Raw genomic sequence first — 14249 nt, 5'->3', positions numbered from 1 at the left:
TCATCAGTAAAAAGCAAAACAAACAAACAGAGATTTGGATTTAAGGAAGAAGAAAATTAAAAATATTCTACACAAAATGTTGTTCTAGTAAGGTGCACATATGAAGAGTTTGTGTGGAAAATCACATTTTTGCCTCCCCATAAAAATGTTAAGTTCGGCGCATCGATATACGCGTTTTATTAAAAAAGATATCTAGTACATACCTGATCAAATGTTCTATTCTGGTAAATTTCACATATTAGGTGGAAACTTCTAAAACACAGCAAGTTTTTTATTAAAATTTAATCCATTGTTGGTCACTTCTTGCCACTCTGCTCGGAATTTTTTAACTTGTTTCCGCGGTGTTTTTTCATCTTCCGATAATTCTCCACGACGTTTTCTAATATATTCTGGAGTTGCAGATCGTTCCCTTTGGTTCCCTTGTTCTCCCGTCGTCCAAGACGGGCACAGCCTTCCACCAAACACTCGCACACGACGAATAACCCACCCAGTGTCCATTTGAAGTAAAGATAGGTTTGCGACAAAGATTACTTTATGGTTTGCACGTGTAGTGTTTCAGGAAAAAATTCAGAGAACCGGGGAAAGCTTAAATAAACAATACCCTCGGACTCCCACTCCCATCCACCTTTCCTCTCAGAACAAAGTATACGACAAAATAAAAAAAATAATAAGTTCTCATTTTCAAAACTGGAATCTTTTAGAATGTTTAATATAATTAATGTTTAGTCTTTCTTAAAATTTCCCTGAAAATTCGCTATTTTTAATCGAATTTCCCTTTTCCCTTAAAATTAGCTCCAAATTTCCCTTCAAAAAGGGAAATTTCCCTTCATGTGGCAACACTGACTATTGCGCCACGGGTTATTATTATTACCATCTTCAAATAAAGCTTTATCGTTGTATATTACCGTATTTCATCGCATAATCGTCGCACCCTGTTTTTCAATCCAGAGTGAGAGAGAGAGAGAGAGAGAGAGAGAGAGAGAGAGAGAGGGGGGGGGGGGGTAGGAACACAAAATCCTTCCACAAACTGCCAAGACTCCAACAGAAAGCTTGCTGGAAACAAGTTTGAGTGATGGCCTTGTCTGCTACTGCCCTCCTGCCCTCCCCCACTTTCTTATCTATACAGAAGCAATGAAGAGTTTCCAACTCCCTTCTGAGTTGGTAGGAAAAGGGAAGTACATTTCATTTGATCCCGTCTGTACACAACATTTTTTATGTGGCCCCAAAAGAAAAAGTCCAGTGGGGTTAAGTCTGGGCTTCGTGGTGGCCAAGGTATTGGGCCAGCCCTGCCTATCCACCTTCCTGGAAAGCGAGTGTTAAGAACCGCACGCACCTGTTTAGTGTAATGAGGTGGGGCGCCATCTTGTTGGAAAAACACAAGCCCCTTTTCCGCCTCAATATCGTCCATTTGGGGAAAGACGTACTCTGTCAACATGTCATGGTAAACGTCCCCGTTTATTGTTTTTTCTACAAAAATGAAAGGACCAACCACACGATCTTCCATCAAACCGCACCAGACTTAAGTTTGGGAGAGTCCCGTTGATGCTGAATAACTTCATGTGGATGCTCTGCCCCCCCCCCCCCCCAAATTCTACAATTATGACGATTCACTGTTCCACTGACATGAAATGTAGCCTCGTCAGAAAAGAGAATGTTTGGTAAAAAATTGTCATCATCATCAATTCTGTGTAGAAAGTCAACAGCAAACTCATACCTTTGGATTTTATCAGTAGGTTTCACTTCATGTAACAGTTGCAATTTGTAGGCGCGCAACTTTAGTCATTTACGAACAACATCATATACTGTACCTTTAGGCACTCCTAATTGTAGACTTCTTCGGGCTCCAAACACACGAAACACGGATCTGTTCAACAACATCTTCGGAAGTTCTCGGTCTACCTGGTGATTTACTTTTTAAAACACTACCGGTTTCCTTGAAAGACTTTAGCCAATGACGGATAGTTTTTGCTGTAGGTGGTTCACCACCATACTGACGTCTAAAATTACGTTGCACTGTTATAACTGACTCAGTTTTCACAAACCAAATAATACACTGCGCTTTCTGTTGCGGAGTACACATTGTTGCTGAGTTGCTCTGCACTACACGAACGCCGGAACTGAACTGAGGGAACAAAGGAAAAAACACAGCACTGGTGCCGTCTCAAGGTCAAGCAGACCTACCAACTGAAAGGGTGCCAAACTTGGAGAGTTGATGAATCAAACACCACAAACTAGAATACTGTATGCCACTTTGTACAGATTCTAGGACACATTAAAACTAGGGAGTTCTTTTTCAAACACGCTGTATATTCATTGCTTTTATGTCAATGTATTTGTCTCGTAGTTGAAGTGATTTGAAATAAAAAAAAAGTCTTGTTCCTTGTGAGTGGCACCTTCTATGTGGACGGCATTTCGGCATCCTCCACATTTTTAGCCCTAAGTTCTCAACAAAAAAAAGTAAGATATTTAATCATGCCAGAGAAAATGGCATCATTAACATACTTTCTATTCAAGGGTGGTTTGTTTATTTGATGCCTACTTTATTAAGTTAGTGCCGCTTTTCTGATGCACGATAAGCTACAATATTTCGCTGCTCCCTACTGTTATAATTTGAACAGTTTAGAGTTATAGCACACTGAGTCAGAAAGGAACTCAAAATAAAGACCCTTCAGCAGCTGCTTGGAATGGTTGAAATATTTAAAATTGCCTTTTACGAACTTTATAAGCTTTGTGTTATTGAAATGTGCATACACCCATCAATGGCTGCTTACGGCAAATCAAGTGTTGCCTTCGTAATCGAAATGATAATGAGAGGTTGAATGCTATATCTATTCTGTCCTTTGAGAAAGAGCTTGCAAAATCTTTGGATTTAAACAGAGTAGTAGCTGCTCATAAAAACAGACGTACCATATCGTAGTTTCTTGCTGTGGTTACTTTCTATTTGAACAAGAAGTACTCACATTCTTTATATAGAAATAGTGTTACGTGTAGTATTTATACATATATCTAGCGAGTTGATAATGAGTGTATTTTTTATGGTGTATTTTGTTTACTGTTCATGTGAATAGTAGCTATGTGATACTATTTCTCTCGATAATGGCTTAGGAAAAGAAAACAATACAATCATTGCATTTTATTTGACATAAAAGATTCGTGCCTGTGGGACAAAATGCAACATAACACCTCAGTGATTTATTTTTGGATCTGACTGTAAAGTATGCCACTGGTAAAATTATACCGTAGTAAAGTATTATGTAATTACCTTTTAGCCGATATTAGTTAGCCTCCAGAGAACTTGACTCCGAAATCTGTAGCCCCCCCGCTTATTTTCGGCTGGCGCCGTCACTGGTGGGAAGGGGGGCGAACTTTTATTTCTTGGCCATTTAGACTTATTAAAAGTTTAATGTTTTATTTTAAACGTCATGTTCAGTGCTGATGGCTTAGTTTTAGACCTCAGAGAAAGGTAACACCGTTCATTCTTACGTTCACGCTTGATGATTTATTTTTAGTTTGGGAGGTTAGTTTTAGGTGGCAAGGTCGAGGCATGATCGATATTTTAGACTTCTCGGGGTTGGGGGTAGTGGGGGGTGGACGCCTTCAGTCTTAGGTTCTTCTCTCAAATCTGAAACATCTAAGAGGGGCCATTGATATGAAAAGACATGTAAAGCTCAGACTGATTTAATTGAAACGCAACGCCAAGTACCTATCTGCTACGATAATTACAGATCAAAATATCTAATTTTAAAGCTGTTGGCGTAGCGTGGCGACTTGCCCTATATTTGACACCTCGGCCCTCTCCAACCATGCACTATATTTGAAAGCCTTCGTTGCAAAAATTTAGCCTAGAAATACTCTAAAATTACTGATAGTTTCATTTCTTAATCTTAATCTCTGAATAGCAGTCTGGGATTGAAAATATCAGTAAAAGGTGAAACAATCGTTTTGTTACGCCATTTTAGAATCAGAAGTGTTTTATATGTTGAAATATGAAAAATATAGCGCTTACCAAATAAAATATGCCATATTGTCCCAATCTCATCGACTGCCTTTGCGATCAGCCAAAAATGGTAGAAAAGTGAAGTAAAATAAACTCAATCTATAATAAAATTATTTCCTTTTAACTCTTTCATTCATGTAATTCTTCTTTAGTATGCGACGTTTTTGTTAAAATTATACTAACATTTATAAAATGATGAAATGGTAAATGAGAACACGGCCACGGGCAAATTTCTTTTTAACACACCGATCAGAAAGCTTCAGGAACATGGATTTTCTCAATACGTTTGCATACTTCGCACCCTTTTAAAAGTAGTTCGTTTTCAGTTATGTTACTAATCATTAAAGGAATGCCTCAATACCATCATGCTTCACTGCATGCGAAGATCGAGTACCAGGCAGGGTTGGAAATTTGCGGTAATTATCGTAAGACATAAAATTTCAGTTTTCATGTATTAAGCGCCGTTTAATGGAATTATAAGTAATAAAATATTCCGTAATAGAGGTCTCTGGGCCTTCTCTTATCTCTTATGAGGCTTCACCACTGTGGATATTCATATATTCATGAGGGGATGAGATTGTAAAAACTGGTTGTTAGATTTGAAAACCTGCCCCCCCTCCAAAATAAGTTCCGACGTCCCTGACTAATCTGTGAGACAAAATGGGGGTTTTCTTTCCCTACTGAACTTTCATCAAGGCTTTTGCCCCCCTCCCCTAACCAGAGGGTCTGCGCACGCCTATGTCGTGAGGACAATTTGGGAGCTATTTGGGAGCTCGGGTTTGGAAAGTTAGAAAGCAGCGGCGACTCCATGCACTGACCACGCGTCACCCAATGAAAAACCACTTGGCTGGCCCTGGTCCTTAGAGGAATGTTGTGCTACGAAGTTTTACATGACCACCGTATTCGTATTTCTAAAAATGAAGTTGAGTGCAAGATGGCGGACTTCACACACGGACTTCGTAACACATTCTAAGAAGTTTTCCTCCTTCCTTATATCATGCATAGGGGCATTCCTTATCCGTATTTGTTTTAGAGGGGTGTTTCCATACTTATGGACCATCCTATGTACACGTGTGTGTGTGTGTCTAAAAGGAATTCTTAATGTACCTCCTGTGGTTTCCTGTTCTTCTTGACAACGTTTCCGAACTGCTGACAAGTATGCTTTTCTCAAGTCTTCGATTTATATCAGAGATCTATTTTAGAATTGATAAACCGTAATAATATAATCACTCATATACAGGTGCGCTCACTTTAAACCGGGTATACTAAAAGGGGATACTTCTACCACCACCTGAAGGCACAAAAGGTACGTAAGAATCCTTTCATGTGTATAGTACAATGTGGCTACGTGAATAACCAGCAAAAACTTTACACTTACGCACACATACGCGCGCGCGCGCGCGGTAAGTATAACGGTAAACTATTCGCAAATACAGTACAGTGACATTTCACTCAACAATATTGATGATAAGAAAATTGTTATAAATTAATTCGGAAGTTTTAATACCTAGTCTAGCCATAAATACTGTTACACACTATTTTGTGAATAAATTTAATATGGTTTCAGATTTTTAAATGTTCTTTTAGTATGTTACACTTACATATATTACACACAAATAGCACCAATCAGTTTTCAAAATGCCCACTTTTTGCAATCACACAGGCTCGAAGTTTCCCTGGCCAGGCATCTATTGCACCACGGATGGTCTTGATGTGAAAGTCCGCCCCTGCTGCTATCAAGGAGCACTTTTAACTTTCAATTATAGGGTGTCTCTTCTTGCAGTCAATCTCCTCTAGCTCTGGGCACAGTTTGTAGTTCAAGGAACTGAGATCATGGCTATCAGATGGCCAATCAAAAGTGGAGATGAAATCGAGTACACTGGTCTCCAGTCACCGTCGCGTCATCCTTGCCTTATGAGCTGGTGCAAAATATTTCTTGAACATCCAGGATTGATTGTGAAACATTGTTTGGTTCAACAATGTCACGAGAGGGTCCAGGACACTTTTCACATACACTTTCGCACGGCTTTTAAAACCTTTTCTCAAAAATGAGGCCTGGTGGAACTCTCATAGCTCACCCCCCACCAAACCATGACTGAGGAGGGCTGGTGGCATCTCTGATTTTTGGGAAGTCTCTCACAAACTTCTCGAGAGTTTGAAGCATACACCCTTTCATTTTGGCGGATAAAACTTTATTCAGTAGTGAACAATTTCTTATCAGTGAAGAGAATCCTCCAATATCCATTGGCAACGTACCGCTGCAGGAGCCGTCTCGATTTCAGTACCTTCTGCTTCAACAGCCACCACTGCTTCAACAGCCGCCGCTGTGTGAAGTCGACCAACTCTTGGGCGATCTTTTATGCTACCAGTCTCAGTGAATCTCTGGATTCTCTGATACACAAACCCTTTTGCTGGTCTTCTGGATTTTTAGGGGCTGGAAAATCTCAGTGAGTGACTTCCCAACCATATACAGAGCAATTACGGCTACTCTGTTTTCATATTCGCTCCACTCCATGCTAAGCACAAGAAGATACACGCTTGCTCTTTCACAGCTGAATACACAATGGTCAGGAGTGAACTTCAGCACAAGCATGGTTCATGAGCCTCACTACCAAATGTACAGTCCAAACCGAAAGTTTGTAACAGTATGTATGGCCAGACTAGGTATATAACAAAAGTTCTATATTTGCATAGGCACAAAAGTCTACATTCAATAAAATACAGTTGAAATGTATCTAACATTATTGACAGAACAAGTTACACTCGCAACTGTTCGTATTTTGTTCGGTAATATTCTGGTTAATGAACAGATTTTTTTTTTTTAAGAAATATGTTCTTACAATGAAATGAAAGTTTTTTTATGCAGCAGTTTATTTCATACCTCTCTTTTGCGATAAGCATTCCAGTCCATTCATGTCACAGTGAGTTCTGGGATCTGCAACACGAAATAATATAATTATTATTATTGCAAAGTAAACATTTAAAATTAGGGACATCTACGCTTAAGCTCGAACTTCCGGGACTAGGGGAGCAACACACATTTTGTTCCCGTCATAAATTTGTCAAGAGAGGCGAAATACTCTCCAATTCCTATCGAAATATCTGAGCGTCAGCTACCCAGTGGCGTACCAAGGAAGGAGGCTGGAGGTAGTTACACCCTTGCCCTTTGGTCCTGATTTTCTTAAAGAAAAATACAACATTGTTCGTTCTTTCAGGCATAACCCGCACATTAAACAGGGTGCTTCATAAATACTTGAGGGGTTACAAAAATGTATTGCAAGTAAAGTATTGAATATCCGTTAATGAAACCAGTCCAGAACGATCGAGAAACTCAAACAGTTTATTTCCCCCCACACCTACAAATGTTCAATGTGTGCACCACGGGTGACACGTCACACACAGACACGATAGTCTACTTCTTGCCACACTCGCATCAACATTGGCCTGTCGATAGTGTCTCTGGCTGCGATGATACGCTCCCTTAGGGCTATGAGACGAATACCCTGTCTTTCATGAAACCCCACAAAAAGAAGTCACACAGTGTAAGGTCCGGTGATATTGGGGGCCCAAACATTGCACAAAACACTATGATGTGGCTGATTTGAGTGTTGCCTAGCGACAGGGATGTGAACTCTCAGCTTAACAAAACATACACGCACAAACTGTTCGCGTTTCTCGATCGTTCTGGACTGGAGTAGAATAAGTTGATTGTTTCTACGGACGACCTCGTTTGATACCATAGCCTATTTGGACTAAAATTAAGCCATATTTTCATATCTTTTGGTGGATTTAGCTAATTCATAGGTGTAGCAAATTATCTAATCATGCTACGAAGTCTAAATCCTCGTACTATGATGATTAACATTCTTGAATGTCTGGCTTGGGTATATTCTACCCCCAGGATCGTGTGACACTCTGTTGATTGGTTAAGAGTGTTCTTGGGGTTATGTTCCAAGCAGGTGGCTAGTCTTGTTGGAGAATAGTGCCAAGGTAGTTTCTTAGATATAAGAAAAACTACTGACTACTTGATTACTAGTTATTTTTGAGACACCCTGCTTTACTTATAAATTTTATATGTACTTTGACTATTTAGTAGTAAGAAAAGTGGATATTATTTTAATGTATCCTGTAGTATTGTTAGAATTGAGATAAAAGTTCAGATCAGACAGTAGTATGTGGTCTAGTAAATAAAAAGATTTTTTAGCAACTAAAATTGCTCTGTGACTCTCTCATTCTTTACATCATAAACAAAAGTTTTCTCTGCAATAAGAATAACACTACATAAAGTGTTGTCAGGCAGAGGTTCATAGAATTCACATACAATTTTGATATTTGTTCTATCATTGACTAACACTTGTTTTCTTTTTGATGTGTTGATGACGAACATAGGTCGGTGTACCTTGAATTCGCTGGGAGTATACGTAGTATACATCTATGTTTCCCTCAGTCACTCTTTTGTAATCAGTATATGCTTCATATAAATTGAGATAGTCATCTTGTGCTATGTCCAGATTATAATTTTCACGTGGGAAAATGTAATTATGTCCATTTTTTAGATAAATATTTTTAATCTTGCAATTATCAAATTTGCTAGAATCTTATTCTTGACTGTTCTCTCTCCCAGTCTGGAACAGTACAATTACAAAATCTGGCATATCATACTGTATACCACTGAATTGATTAGTGGCATCAAATTCGTAATGTCCACCATTTGCTGGTTTTTGGACACACTGGTAAGTGTAAAATCCAATAGGAACTTGTGGATTTTTCAGAATATTTGCTTTGTATTTGAGAACATAATTAGTTTCGTATTCCATTACTGGTATCCTCAGCTCCATGGTCTTGATAATACACTTGGCTGCTTCAGGTAGGGTGTTGGGAAGTGTTGTACCATCTGCATTCAAGGTACTGTAACGCATAAGAGCATCATTATAATTGGCTGCCCTGCGAAAAGTGACCCTCAAACCACCTTTCCATATGATGTCCTTGTAGTCTGAGTAGAAACCTGGCAGCAGACGCATGGGGAACAGTACTGTGTGGCTTTTTCTCAGGATTTTGGTTCCTGATTCAAATCCCCTTGCCTGGTAATAGGTTGCATCTAGTTTGGAAAATGTCAGTGTTCCTATGACAGTAGAAGTTATACCTGGATAGTCTACTCTATCCATCACAGTACCATGGTTTCTGATGAGAACAAGTGTGGCACAAAATTATCTACTAGTTTTATATTTGCACCAGAGGGAAATGTCTCACCATTCTCATTTTTCACTACTTCAAATTTGATATACAAATCAGCCCTGTGAGGGTGTACAAAACTGTCCCCGATTTCCAAATCTATCTCAATCTCACGGTTTGGTTCATTGAGATTAGCAAAAGTACGACGATTGGAAGGGAAAGACTGCAATTCATAACATTCAATATTCTCCATGTTGATGGTTATTTTATATATTAATTTCTATGATTGCTGTTGTAGAAGCACTTGCAAAATCTACTACTTCTCTTTTTTCGTTGGTTACTACTAACTCTATGTGGTCTATACGATTGTGGGATACTGGAAAATAAATTGGTGAGGAGGGGGTGTAGATAATTGGCTCCATAAACTCAGAATTTGGTTTAAAAGTTGCTATGATTCCAGTTTGTTTGTGACTGCTTATGTTGCCATCAGAATTAGTAATCATTCCTTCTGCTACATTACAATGAATATTCAAAGTCTCTATGGCCAAGAATTTAGGAATATTGTCACCTATGTGTTTGATGGCAGGCTCAAGTTTTGTGTTATTCTCAAAACCCAGTAGGTTACCAAGTGTGCCCAGATCAACTGTTTCAGTTGCAGAAACTAATTCCACTCTCTGTGTAACAGAGTTTTGTGATAGTAACATACCTCTAGGCAGATGAGCTTGTAATGCTGATAGATTATACTGACCAGGAGTAATAATATTTTTTTTCATTTCCTACTGCAACCCTATTATTGTGTTTTGTGATATTGTGAATAAGATACACACTGTAGAAAGCACGAAGAGCTATAGATTTAGGATAGATAATATCATTTTTTAAGCTGAGTTTCAATACTGAAGTCTCACTGGTAAGATGAACAGGTAAGATGATGCTTTAGACGCCACAATGCTTTCTGAAAATCTTCAATTGATGGTTTATTTATTTGAGATAAGAAGGCCAGCATTGAAACACATAGGTGGCCACAATTTACATCCTGAAAATCCTGGATACGCTCGTCACTATAATAGAGATTGAGTATTGAGATAACTAACTAAATCTGATGGTGGAATACCACCAAAAGAATAAAAAACAAAAGCAATATTAGCTTGTTTGTAATAACAGATCCAGTGAGTCCCTTGAATTTTGAAACTATCCAAATTGACTACTCCGCACTCTTTTTTATATGGTCCCTTAATAGGTAGAGAATCTGACATGAAAACACCTCTGAAGTGTTTGATTCCCAGTAATTCAATTAAAATTTCAATATCAAAGTTGGAGAACATGAAAACACCTCTGAAGTGTTTGATTCCCAGTAATTCAATTAAATTTTCAATATCAAAGTCGGAGAGTGTTACTATTTTTTTATATTTTCTCAAAGCATTAATACACTTGCCTTTCTTCTCCATTCGCAGATTATGACGTTTTTGCTCTTCTAGTTCAGCTTTGTTCTTCTTTGCGTCAATAACTGTTTTTGCTATAGTAGCACTACCCCCTGCTAGACTTTCCACAGCACCTAGAGCTGCGAAAATATCTGCAATACTGAATATGAAACCACCAGTGTGATTTCTTTTCTGGAACTGTGTAATCTTTTCAACTGAGGTGTACTAAGAGTTAATTTAATTCCATGACCCTTACTCAAACAAGATTTTTTCTTCTCCTGTTGTTTCTTTTTGGTGAGGAGACTGTCTAAGGATCCTAGAGATTTTAGATCTGAATATGATACTTGGAAGACAATACCTTTAGGTTTCATAATGATAGGTATATATATATACCGCGTGAGGCACCTAAAAGAACCACCTGAAATAGCGAAGAAACCAGAAACAGTAGCGATGTGAGGTTTGCGGGAAACAATAATATCAAATGGGGCTCGTAAATCGGAGGTACGGGGTGGGTCGAAAAATATCGACAAATGGGGCATCTGGAGCAAAGTCATATTTTTTTAAATGGAACGATATACAATAACATGCATAATATAAAAGAGCACACGCAGAGAAACACAACGCCGTTGGTCTCGTGCATCTACTGCACATAGGAACGAAGATATGGCCATGTGAAAATATGTAAACAAACTAACAAGTGGCCCACTTGACCGTCAGTACCACGGCATGTAAGACTTCTCAGGTGCCTGACAGAACTGCCTTTACGCAGAGCAAGTTTTGATAGCAGGTCCACGAGATCGTGTTAGTTCATAGCAAGCAGTCTTAGTGGTAAGAGCGAAGATTATGGTGTTCACAAACATAGAAAAAGCGGACATGATCCTGATTTATGGGGAATGCCGAAAGAATGCCTCAGAAGCCTACCGTGTGTACACAGAGAGATATCCGGACAGACGACAGCCATCTCGACGTCTGTTTGGTAAGTATATTTATTAAATTAAGAGACACCGGAAGTGTAACACCACGAGCACGTGTGTGGAACAAGCCAACTTCAGGTGAGGGAGGCAGGTGCAACAAATATTCTCGCCGCTGTTGCTGTGAATTCGCACGTTAGCTCCCGTGAAATTGCCAGGGATGCTGGGATGAGTCAGCGAAGTGTATTGCGCATTCTGCACACACACAAGTTTTACCCATATCATATCTCCCTCCATCAGGAACTTCACGGGAATGATTTTGTGGACCGTGTTTGGTTTTGCACATGGATGTTACGACACGACACACCCGATTTGTCACGTATCCTCTTCACTGACGAGGCAACTTTTACCAATCATGGAAATGTCAACCTAAGGAACATGCACTATTGGTCGGTGACAAATCCACATTGGCTTCGCCAAGTGGAACGCCAGCGCCCATGGAGTGTGTATAGTGGGTGAACATCTCATTGGCCCTTTTTTTATACAAGGGACACTGAATGCTGACCGATACATACAGTTTTTACAACATGAACTGCCTGTACTATTGGAGGACATACCACTTCAGACAAGGAGGGAAATGTGGTACCAACATGACGGGTGCCCAGCTCACAGTGCAAGACGCGCTACAGCATGTGTGGAAAATACATTTCCAAATCCTTGGATTGGACGTGGAGGGCCTGTCAAATGGCCGGCTCGTTCCCCAGATTTGTCACCGTTAGACTTTTTCCTGTGGGGAAAGCTGAAGGACATTGTCCACCGGGATGTGACAACAACTCCAGAGGATATGAAACACCGCATTACTGCGGCCTGTAGGGACATTCCTTACGAGATGCTACATTCTGTGCAACGATCTTTGCGTGGGCGCCTCGTTGCCTGTATCGCAGCTGACGGCCACCACTTTGAACACACACTTTGACAGGTTTTCGCTTCTTACGCAGTGGTTCTTCGACATACTGTCATGGTCATTTTCATTATGCTGTAACACTGTCAAATACATGGTGCTGACGATGTCTACTGTATTTTTTCTTCCTTTAACACGTTCTGTCTTCATCTTGTCCAATGGCTTCCGACATCTCATACTTGTACATGCCGTGGTACTGACGGTCAAGTGGGCCACTTGTTTGTTTGTTTACATATTTTAACATGGCCATATCTTCGTTCCTATGTGCAGTAGATGCATGAGACTAACGGCGTTGTGTTTGCTCCAGATGCCCCATTTGTCGATATTTTTCGACCCACCCCATACCTCCGATTTACGAGCCCCATTTGATATTATTGTTTCCCGCAAACCTCACATCGCTACTATTTCTAGTTTCTTCGCTATTTCAGGTGGTACTTTTAGGTGTTCACGCGGTATATATTGTAACGGTATATTTTGTGCTTTTAAGCTGATTCTCAGCAACATACACAATATACACTACCATACATTTTTGAATCCTTGTCCCGAGGTTCAAAACTTGCAGTACCTGAAGTTCTGTGGATGCTAGTTTAGGCAATAGACACGTACCTCTTCGAATTACAACTTAACGCCCATTTCCTTTTAGATATATATAGGGATATTCATATTATATTTACAGAAGTTAATTCTTGGCAGTTATTCACAACATTACATTCCGGTGTACCCTGTCCCCCCTTCCCGAAGAGAGTGTGTAGACTCGCGTAGGCACTGGCTCCACGAGTAAAAAAAAAATATATCCCTCAGTACCAAAAAAGGTGGCTGAAGGTATGTGTGTTGTGTACCCGGTTTCCCACATGAAATAAACTATTGGAATAATGTGAAAACAGGAAGTGTGTGTACTAAAAGAAAGAGAGAAAGTTAAAGTATCCGCCTATTCATATTATCAAGAAAAGTCCTCGTTTCGCCCCATAGAGAAGAGACACATCTTTACCTCGCCGTATCGCACCAAAACATCTGAGGCCGACTGCTGCCTTCCCTTCCTTTTATAGGCCCCGCTAATGACCTAAACCGTTACTGGAAATTTACCGCTCCCCAACGGCCAAGAACTCAAACGTACAGGACATAGACATAGGCATACACAATTTATAACATAAAAAAGGATCCAGTAATGATCGTATCATTACAATATATATATATAGGATTATAGTCCCCACCCTAATTTTTGTTTTGTATTCATTACAATGGTTGTACCTAATGCCGCTATTTTTTCACCTAATGAAGAATCTTTGCTGATTAGTCTTCCAAATGCTGCTTGCTTCAATTTTTGATCAGCCTCATGACGAGCACTAAGATTAGTATGTGTATTGTAGGCAATGTCATGGTCTTTACAAGCTGTAACCAAAGGATTAATTCCTCTGTATCCTTTCTCCAGTCGTTGTTCTAGTTTAGTCCCTGGACCACAGTATTGGTAACCAGGTAAGTGCATTTCGAAAGGAAGTTTGTTAATAATGTCAGTAACTAAACCCTGACCCTTCCAGAATTTAGGAGGGAGAGTATTAATAATTTTAATGAAGTATCCTATGCGTGTACTGTCATTTACAATAAAATAGGCTAGTTTAGCACTAATCATATCTACAATACCTATTTCTTCATTATGGAAATTATTGTTGCCAGCATTTTCTTCTCCTGCTATGACCAACATTCTATCTATGAGTTTTCTCACATCATACACCCACACAAACTCTTTGGTTATAGTATTGTTATTTAATGCCACTACCAGTTTGGAGTTGGTT

General features: G+C 39.5%; 1 protein-coding gene across 1 annotated transcript in view; it reads right to left on the bottom strand.

Moving 5' to 3' along the window:
- LOC146001693 (sodium channel protein Nach-like) overlaps positions 1-14249 on the bottom strand; it is a 131662-nt gene that overhangs the window by 14761 nt on the left and 102652 nt on the right. The window contains exon 7 of the mRNA XM_083139347.1: positions 6879-6932. Within this exon, the coding sequence (XP_082995473.1) occupies positions 6879-6932 (54 nt within the window). The remainder of the gene's footprint in view (positions 1-6878; positions 6933-14249) is intronic.

The sequence above is a fragment of the Lepisma saccharinum genome, chromosome 17 (genome assembly GCF_977018435.1).
Source record: "Lepisma saccharinum chromosome 17, izLepSacc3.1, whole genome shotgun sequence".
NCBI lineage: Eukaryota > Metazoa > Arthropoda > Insecta > Zygentoma > Lepismatidae > Lepisma > Lepisma saccharinum.
The sequence above is the reverse complement of the archived record's forward strand: the minus strand, read 5'-3'. Positions and strand labels throughout refer to the sequence as shown.